The sequence below is a fragment of the Aythya marila genome (assembly GCF_965140915.1).
Source record: "Aythya marila genome assembly, chromosome: 3".
NCBI lineage: Eukaryota > Metazoa > Chordata > Aves > Anseriformes > Anatidae > Aythya > Aythya marila.
This window is the reverse complement of record NC_139044.1, coordinates 45,752,077-45,762,209: the sequence shown is the minus strand read 5'-3', so window position 1 is coordinate 45,762,209 and position 10,133 is coordinate 45,752,077. Positions and strand designations below refer to the sequence as shown.

Genomic DNA, 10,133 nt, shown 5'->3' with positions numbered 1-10,133 from the left:
AGAGCAGTGCAAACAGGGCTGCTGAAGCCCCAGGCGGTGCAGGGACCTCTCGCATCCCGCTGCTGTGCCCTCCCAGTTGGCTGCCACAAGTTTCACTCCTGACTGAGATAAAATGTGGCTTTTGGCTTTGTTTAGCTTCTATGCTATTTTCTTGAGCAGAAGGTTGGCAAAAGTTACCCCAAATTTATTTTTCCTAGTTTCTTGGCTTGACAAAAATTCTTAATTCTCTGCATAATCATGAAACACTGTAAGATGGTCATCATCTTGCCATGAAAAACAGGCAACCCAGAATGGCCCATTTGCTTAATATTTCTGTGCTGATAAATCCTGCTTGATGAGGCAGGAGGATCAAAAACTTATTCTGCTTCTGTAGAAACCTCAGTTTCATTTCTTGGGACTTGCCAGTTGTACTTGATGAGAACCCACCTGAATCCTGCTCCTTGGTGCAAACATCTCACGTCAAACAAGGCAGCAGCTTCTGAAACGCACTGGAAGGAGGGGAATGTACCAGGGAGGACAAACATTCCCTGTGTCCTTTGAAACGATCCCTTGCTCCTGAAAACACAGTTATGAATCTCCTCCAACAAACCTGCATCGCTGTCAGTGACTGGTAACAGTGACCCAAAAACAAGTAGCAAACAAGCAAAGGCTGGAAAATGCATCCCCTTTGTTATGCCTCAGTTCAGGAAACCCGCAGTTTCACACACCACTCAGTCACACTAGCAGAACACACACAGCAGCTTTGTACAGCTCCACAGTAATTGTCTCTGCTGTGACCCAAACCTTTCCAGATGCAGCCACCACTTTAGTGTCAGACATTGATCTCATCCACAGGTCTCTCATGCAAGGAGCTGAGGTCTACAAAGAGCAACTGCAGAAATAACAGCTGCTTCCCGAAGTGCTTGGCACCACATCTTTGTGTTTGTGCTTCATGTGAGCTACTGGAAAGATTTGTAGGGCAAGGCAATGGCCTTCATTGTGGCTAACGCAGCAAACACAAGGCCACAACGAGCAGCCTTCTGAGCTCAGCTCTTTCTGGGGCATGGAGCACTCAGATCAGGCATCACAGAGACTCAGTTACCTGATACAACATTGGGTACCCTGCCAGACCTTTGACCCTCTCCCGAACAATAATCAGGCTGAGAGCTGATGCTAGTGTTTACCAACATACACTATGAGACACACAAGGCATTGGAAAGGTTATCACATTGCTGGTTTCATGCTGTGCTCCCAGGTGACCCGTAACAGCCAGAGTGTACAAAAATAACTTGTAATTGCTTCTTCAGAAAACTTCCCGATGAACAAAATACAGTAATTTATTGCCTTGGGATGCCAGGGGCAAGGAGGCAATGTCTTTCTGAATCTGCAAAAGAGGAATGTTTGAGAGAATCTCTCCATCCCACTGATGTTACTACAAGTTACTACAGGTTTAAATTTAGAGATATTTCTGTGCTTAAGCCACAGCCAGACTGCAGGGGGACAGGTTAGAGGAGATTAGTATCTTGTCCTGCCAGGAGAGCTTTACAGTTTCACAACACCACATGTCCTCTTCAAAGCAAGAGAGATGCTCCTAGTCTCATTTACATCACTCAGCACCACCCTGGGAAGGCATCCCCTCCGTTAATACACCTCCTAGGACAACAACATGACATACAACTATTTCAAGCACCCTAAGCACCAACTAAAGCAAGTCACAGCATGGTTCTGCCTTGGATAAGTTAGGGGTTAAATTCCATCAAAATTATACGCAGCTTGATTTGTATCATGTGTTTCTTCACAGATGGCCACACAGAACCATCACGTAAGCACTTGCAAGTGCTGCTGTAATTGGCATTGCTTTCACTTGCACCAAGGGCTGACTCCGTGCCACTTATTCCCGTGCAATAGTTTCACTTAATGAGAACGACATGACCCAGATTTCAGACTAAATGAAGAGGCTGAAAAGTCTTAGGCTTGTTGCCATAGCTACCTGAAATCTGCTGTTAGGAAAGGTAAGAATGAAAAGAGAGAAAGAGAAGAAGAGAGCAGTATCTTGGGCAGGGTTAGGCCACGTGACAAGGGGCAGGCAATGATCTGAAGGAGCGCAGCCTCAGCGACGGCACTCAGGGTGAGCTCTCCAGGCAGCCTGTGGTCCTGCAGTTTGCCATTGGGTTGGTGCTACGGACATAAGTTATTTGTAAGTGGTTACCACAGTGACAAAATGAAATGCACTGGCAGCTACTGGACCAAGAAAAATGGAAAAGGCTTGCGTGGAGAGAGGCAGACCTCCACAATTTCTTTAATAAAGAAGTTGCCTCATCTTAGAACAAAAGACTGCTTTAATTTCACTAAAGATAGTGAAGCTTGCAGCCATATCTTATTCAAACAGAATACACTTTTTAGCTTAAGATGACAGCAGAAATACATTCTGTAGAAGCAGAACTGCTGACATATTACATTAGCTAGTTACTGTTATTCCCCAAATGCAGATGGGACCAAATTGTCTTGTAAGACACAAGCTGAAGACTTAAAATAGTAACTGTATTTTTGAACCTTTCACATATTACCACTTTATATTGCTGATAGCTTGTCACATTAGCATAAAGAAACCGTTTTATTCATACAGGGTTTTGTGCTAAGTCTACCAGTGAATGTATCACTTACTATTCTCTTATGCTTTTATTCCTGCTCTTCTTTACTCCTTTCACTTTTTTTTTTTTTTTTTTTTTTTTATAACTGGCATGTCAGTTATACAAAACTATGCCAGTGTAACACAGGCTTGCCTACAACAGAAACATCCACAGCTGAAATAAACACATCTGATGCCCTAGGGAGACGATAAAACAGCTTGTATCAGGATTCACTTCCCTGAGCATGCTCAGGGAAAGCATTGCAGTAGCTGGAAGGCTTCTCTGTCACAATCCAGCATTGCATTTTCTAAAAACTATTTCAAAACCTGTCTCGGCCCCAAGGAGTTAACTCTCCTGTAACCTTGCTAAGATTTTTCTCTGTTCCTTTCCCCCCAGTTCTCTACACTGCTGTCCTTGCCCAGATTGCACCATTGTGCTTTGTATGGAGAACAAAAGATAACCCACAATACCACGGAGAACTACATTTTACTAGGAATCTGTTTTCTCTGAGAGCTAGCAGGCTGTATCAGCAGTAGCCTGGCTAAAGGGGGTTTTCTGCTGGTTTTTGAGTAGGGAGAACTCACTTATTCAAACAGAAGCCAGAGAAGCAAAGTGGGGTAAAAAAAAAAAAAAAAAAAAAAAAAGAATGCACTGAATACAGCAGCATTAGCTGAAATGACTATATAGCTTGTAGCATTTGGGGGAGGTTGAACAAAATTCACTACAAGTAGCTGTTATTACTGCCATTAAAGAAAACTTGCAGGTAATTTATTCTCTTCAAAGCCCACAATTATGGTTATTGCTTTTTTTTTTTTTTGGTCATTTATTACCATGCTACCAAATGACCTCCACATTTGAATCACAAATCAGCAAGCTTCCAGAGCAAGGACATTTAATCTTACAACTGCAGAAGAGACTGTGAGCTATTTTAATTCCATGGCAAGCTATTAGTCAGACTCCCCCGGAAGAAGATGGTCAAGAGATCTCAAGCTCAGACTGGGAGGCGAGGGGGCACAACAGAGACCGAGAACTTCGCTGGAGCTGCCGCCCACCCGAATTCCCAAGGGTGCCACATTCCTTAGCAGCAGTCTAGCAGCACTGCTCAGAAAGGTGACAAATTCTTTCCTGTCTGAAAAGATGAAAGGAGGCAGCAGCTGAGGCTGTAGCAAGATGGGAAAGGCCACACAGCTCCTGGTTGTGCTGTGGTGGAGCAGGAGACTCAGGGAGGAACAAGGATTAGTGCAGCACGGGTTTCTAGTGGCAGAACATATCTCACTGTTGAAAAGTTACTTGGATTAAAGCAAACTGTGAAATTAAAACCATTAAAACCAAATAGTTATTTCAGAATAACGGCAGGTAGAGACAAGCTCTATAATCTTATAAATCAAATGCAAATACTGAGCACTTGCTTTGGATTACTACTAAATTGGCACAGTCCCATTCTTTTATGCAACACCACCTGAGTGAAAAAAGGAAGCCCTTATCTATATTAAGATATTCAGGTTTCATATTGTAAAAACCTCTGGAGTCTAAAACATTGTTTATTTTGGGTTACTTCAGAACACCATTCTTGGAATGCTCATATACCGATGGATCACAGTATTCTGCACTAGGAGAACAGGACAGATTAACTGTACAGTTATTTATTGCAATAACTCCTCCCTTCTACCCACTATACCCTACCACCCCCCTCCTGCCCCATACATACTGCCAAGCACCATTGTTTAAACAAAAAAAGGGCAGATAAGCAGTTTGATTATGCTCTGAAAGAAGGACATGGGCCACTCCACCCATATAAACTATTTTAGCACTAGGTAGACTGACAGGCCATGTAACACCCGCCCCAGACTGGGCCCTGTCCTTTCAAGTCCCAAGAAAGATCCAGATCACTACACCTTGGAGGCTTCCTAAATAAAATCAGACTAGGATACATTGCAATTTGAACTGATGACAATGGTTACTGAACAGCAGAAGTGTTGCAGTCAACCAAAGGTTGTTTTAATTTGCCCAGAATACTACCGATCCTGGATTATAAATTAGTAAAAACTGCGAGGCAGATGCCTCCCTCAAACACCTGGAACAACACAGGCATTCAGAGCACAATTCAAACTGGCTGTTGGTCTATGAGGTCAAGCTGTGAGGGGAGACCAAGGAAACAGTTGACAAGATTTATCGAAAAAGATCACACAGTAAAAGACCACCTGCAGCTTTCTAACACCTGAAGGAAATGAATGCTGAAGAGCTCATCTGCTTTTTGTCAGCTGCACCAATTGGTCAAACAGTAAAGACTACTTCCCTACACAACTTACAATTGATCTGCCTCAGCATTTCTACCACTTGCTGATCAACACCTGTTGAACAAGCTATTTCACTCTTTTAAATGCAGCCCTCATGAAGTCATTACAGCACACTCACACAGCCAAGGCTTTTTGCATTTGATCTCACTTGTGTAAGCAGAACTGAGCCACTTTAACCATGTAAGAGTTAATTATCCAAGTTTACAAGCTCCTTGCTCTTTCCTAACCCAAGCCTCCTGAGAATATCAAGTTGCAGCAGTTACAGCCCAGCACTTTCAGCAGCCCCCAAGTGCTGCTCCAGCTGTTCAGACTTGTGCATCAGCACAGCAGCAGTATCAGCATTATCTGCTGCTGAGACTGTGGTGCTTGGGAGGGGGTGCTGCTGTAAATAGCCTGTCCTGACACCCCAAGTCATCTGTGTTACCTGAAAGGAGCTGAGGAGCCAGCATAATGCATCTCAATATTCCATTCTACCCTCCCCCCCCCCAAAAAAAAAAGGGCTAACAGCCATTTATTTATTAATTTTAGTGCACTTATTTTGTCATTCAGTTGGAAAACTGCAAAGCTCATCCTTCTTCCAAGGTCTCTACCTTACAAACTACAAATGTAAAGGCCTTGCCTGCACCGTAGCCCTCTGCCACAGGCACATCTGAAACAGTACAAGCAAAGCCTGGAATAAGCCTGGACCACATCACTGCAGGAGGCTATTTGGGTTGTCCAAGCTTGATTTTTCCCTTTGTAAAGCCATAACCACAGAACTCACCACCTTCTTATCCTTCATATATATAAAAATGGTTTCCAGGACTTTCTCCATCACCTTCCCAGTACCAAGATAAGGCCAATTAGTCTGTAGTTCCCTAGATCCTCCTTAAAACATAAGAGCTCTACTCACACTTTCAGTCTCTGGAAACCTCTTTCAGGCACCAGGAAGATTCAGAAATAATCAAGTGGCCATGTAACATCAGCCAGCTCTCTCAGCACTCATGTATGCAAGCCATCAGGCCCCAGGGACTTGCATCTAGTTTCAGTGCTCCCTGATCTGACCCTCCTCCTTGGGGGTGTGCATATGCATGTCTTCCTTGTTTGAAGCTCCCTCCTGTCTTAGTGGCCTAGGATTCATGATGGCCAGTTTTACTCATAAACAGTGAGACACTGGAAAAAAAAAGGAAAATTTTTTAGTATTCAGAGGACATTTGCCTGAACTCATTGCATACAAAGGATATTTATTTTGCCAGTCTGTTTTTGCTTCATGCCATTACTGTAATGTGCCTCTTCATACTAATCTTTCACTTAGGATCTGGTATCACAGTATGATAAACAGAATTTTTCAAAATTTTGAGATGGTTTATTGCCATTTGGAATATGTTTTATTGTTCAAAAACTGCACCAAGATAAAATCCATCATGTACATTCTTCGTCATCTATAACTTTAACATCAATGTAACATTCAGGCAAGTCATGCATGAAAAAAAATCTCTCTTCCAATGACATCAAAAAACTACTGAAAGGCACCTTGTGTCCTTCAGATCTTGGAATCCAAAAAAGCTTTTGCCTGAACAAGGATTACATACATCTAGAACTCAAACAGCAGGAAAAAAATCCATTTAGAACTTCTTGATAAGTAGTATCAGACTGTTTCTTTCCTTCATTCAGTGCTATGCTTTTGCTTTTCCACATCTTCATTAAATAATGTGCGACTTAAATTGTGTTACTGATGTCTCTACTGAGACAAGGCATGCAGTAAAGGAAGATGGAAAGCTGGTCGCTTCCAGGCTGCCTGTCTACTCATTTGTTCTTGTAGATTAGCAAGCCATTGCTTAAGTTTAAAAAAAGAGAATAGGAATGAATGCACCTAAGTTAAATGGCTTTTAAGAATATGTTTACATAGAACAATACCACCTACAGTTCTGCTGTACTGACCTCTGATCGTATTAATTTGAAAACAAGTTGACAAACCATCATGAGCCATCTATTTTTGCAGACTTAGAGTTGGTTTTAAATATTGCTGGTTATTTACATGACTAACTCTTTATTAGAAGGGTAGTTAAAGACCTGTAAGGCAACAAAACATTAAATGCAATGTTTCCCTCCCATTGCTGTGTAGTACTTTTTTTTTTTTTTTAAAGGCAAGCTAAAAAATTAGAAGGATCCTTGATGGGGTCATTCACAACAGGTGTTTTGGTTTTATCCCCATTGTAATTGTCACAGCAACTGTAGATGGCACATCTTCCTTGGTTGTGATTCGGGATGAGCATATTCCCTGGCGTATTTCAAGTTAGGTATTTAGTTCTTTTTCTCCATCCTGCCAAGAGAAGAACATGCTTTATAATAGTGAATACTGGACTTCATTCCTTGAGTTCTACTGTGCATCCAGGACTTTGCTCACAACTGAAGGACACATGGCCAGTTATTTATGCAAGGGCAGGTCCACGTATAGTTTTGTCAAGTCTTTGAGTTTACAGTTGAGGAGGCTTCATCCTCTTATTGCTCTGCATAGATTTCTTAGAGCAGAAGAGAAAAGCCACAACCTTGACTCATACGGATTGCCTAGGGGCAGTGGTTGCATTACTAGCTAGAAACTGCAGGTGTGAGACTTGCAGTATGAACCCGTTACACAGTATCAGATCTATCCCATATAGATAAGACCAGTCAGCTTAGTTTGTTCTTGATTTGTCTTTCAGACATACAAACCCTTGTTTCATGGAAGCCTCCATCTCAGGAGTTACTGAGCTGGACACATGTAGATTAATCAAAATACACAAGCAAAATCAAAAATAGCCAGCAGCTGCTAAAATACATCCACGACCATAAGGATTCAGCCTTTTCTGTGTGGACCTCTCCAAAGCTCCACAGGAGGTACAAGGCAACAAGCCACATTTCAACTTATCTCAACATTGTTCTTCACTACTTTTTGCAAACCTATTAAGTCCAGAAGCCACCACAGTTACATGTCACTGAAAGAACACAGAGAGCCAATGGTTTATGGCTTCCCATTTTTAAAGTTGAACTTGCCTGTATTTGATCAGTCGTCCTCCTTGAATAAGTTGTGCAACTTCATTAGTCAAGTGGCATGCAAAGAGAAGCCAGTTCCTTGGCTGCACTTTGTAGGCAAATCTCATGAAAGTCAAGGAGTAACAACACAGTGCTGCAAAGTAACAGATACCAGTGATTATTTTAAAATACCCGTATTTTTTTGAGAAATCATTTTCACACCAGCAGAAAGCTTCTTATTGGCATTTGAATTTTCCATTTGTTTTTATAAACTTGTCCACTTTAAGTATCCAATGCAGAAAAATGTATAACAGCACTCATTTTGCTATACAAATTGTTGGGTTGCAGCCTTCCACAAAACAAGCTTGCTTTCCCTCAGAGTGTCCCATGAGGGAACTGAAACCTTTTTAGGTTACTACCTGAACTATCTCAGCCAGAAAATAAAAGGAGTCCTGTTAATCCTAATGAGACATGGCAAAAATTATCCTGACAATTTCTAGGACAGTGTTTTTAAGATAATTTTAATATAGTTCTACTGGAAAAGTTCTAAAAATGGACTTGAAGAGAAGCAAGTCTCCCCTCCCCCAAGATACAATGAACAATCAGAAGCATAAAGTTTTGTTACCAGCTTTCCAAGAAGGCAAGAAACAGCTTTAATCTACCTTCCTACCAGAAGTGGCCTTTAAAGCTATATTGCAAGATACTTAGTATCTCTAACTGCTTCGATCACCAGTTCATAAGCAGTTAGTAGTACATTGCTTCTTGAAGTATGGAATCTGTGTTCTGCAGTCAGCTTACTGACAAGAAGTTCCCAGTACTTACCAAATGTCATTCGGCCACTGATGATTTCTGGAGATTTCTTCATGTCATTAATAGCAGCAACAGGAAGTCCCCAGTTGGCTACTGGCCCCCAAAAGTGCTATAAAGGAGGGAAAAAGGAAAATCAAGTTGGACAAAACCACAAACATCCAGCAGCATACACACAGCTTTCCTTAGCCACACAAATCTTTGGACAATGGGGTTCAGGGTAAGATTCCAAGTTAAGACATACAGATTTGAACTCCTGTTTTAACAGAATCTAGTATTCATGAAGGAGGCAGGAGGAACCCACTTCCAATCTTCTTGCAAACTTGAGAAAAGCTACTCTACGACTGCTGAAATGCAGTTCCATGTAATTCTCCTCAGATATTAATAAGCAGTCTCATTGGTTTAGCCTTACAGCAATCTCAGTTTCACAGCTCATGTCTGTGCAGAACGTTAGCATTCATCTCTCAAGTTGGAGTCTTCAAAAACATAATAACACGAGAAATAGCTTGAAAAACAAGAACTCTTTTCATGTTATGCTGAGAATCAAGAAATACTCAGCATGTGCCTTCAACTGCTTACACTGCCTCTTCCAAAGAGCGAGGCCATTAAATTAAGCTAAATTCCAGCTTCATCTGCAACTACTGAACCAACTTGGTGACAACCTAAAGGTCAGTGACTAGCTTTAAGATAAGAACAATTAAGTGCAGGTATGTTCATGTGGAGACAAAGAATCAAGTCAGAAGTCAGTTGAAAAACTGACAAGAGATCAAGTTGTACTGGCTAAATGACTCCAAACTGAGAAAGATGGTGTCAATTTAACTTCTACTCTTTTTAGGAATAACGAGATTTTCACAGACTTCTTTCTGCAGAAGATGCACATAGTACTCCCATGAGTTTCTTTTCCCATAGGAAACTAACAATGTTCAAAACTGACTTGGGCTAGATATAACAGAGATGAACCTTGCAATAAAAAGCTTTGCAGATACACACTACGTCCATTTTTTTGTCTCTCCCTATTGGTAATACCACAGATATTTCAATGATTTGGAATTACCAGGGGGCAGTTCAAGTCTCTTGCAGCTTGAATTCCAAGACACCTTTTTGTCAGGCTGAATTATAGCTTCTAACATCATAATAGGACTCTGATTAGAAGTCATACTCACTTCCTGCAAATTTGGATAATACCAGCAACTAAGTATATAGAAGACGGAGGTAATGCCGCACAGTTTTGATAGTTTAAGCTTAGTGCAATATGCAAACTCAGTATAGTACTTCTCCAAGTGTTCACAGGTTGTGCATTGGCACAAATTCAGACTTAAGAGTAATTATGGAGTGCAATTTTTTTTAAACTATATTTCTACTGATAGGAAAGGTGACACCTGCAACAGCTAAAGCCTCTTGAAGCCATTGTAGAGCACACAGCATAACA

General features: G+C 41.4%; 1 protein-coding gene across 1 annotated transcript; it reads right to left on the bottom strand.

Annotated features, from left to right (window-relative positions):
- Positions 1 to 1,151: 1,151 nt before the first annotated feature.
- On the bottom strand, positions 1,152 to 8,875 carry MPC1 (mitochondrial pyruvate carrier 1). The gene is made up of 3 exons (XM_082755573.1): positions 8,720 to 8,875; positions 7,919 to 8,051; positions 1,152 to 7,208 (listed from the first exon to the last, which is right to left on the bottom strand). The coding sequence occupies exons 1-3, from the start codon at positions 8,760 to 8,762 to the stop codon at positions 7,190 to 7,192; spliced, it is 195 nt and encodes a 64-aa protein (XP_082611699.1). The 5' UTR covers positions 8,763 to 8,875; the 3' UTR covers positions 1,152 to 7,189.
- Positions 8,876 to 10,133: the final 1,258 nt, after the last annotated feature.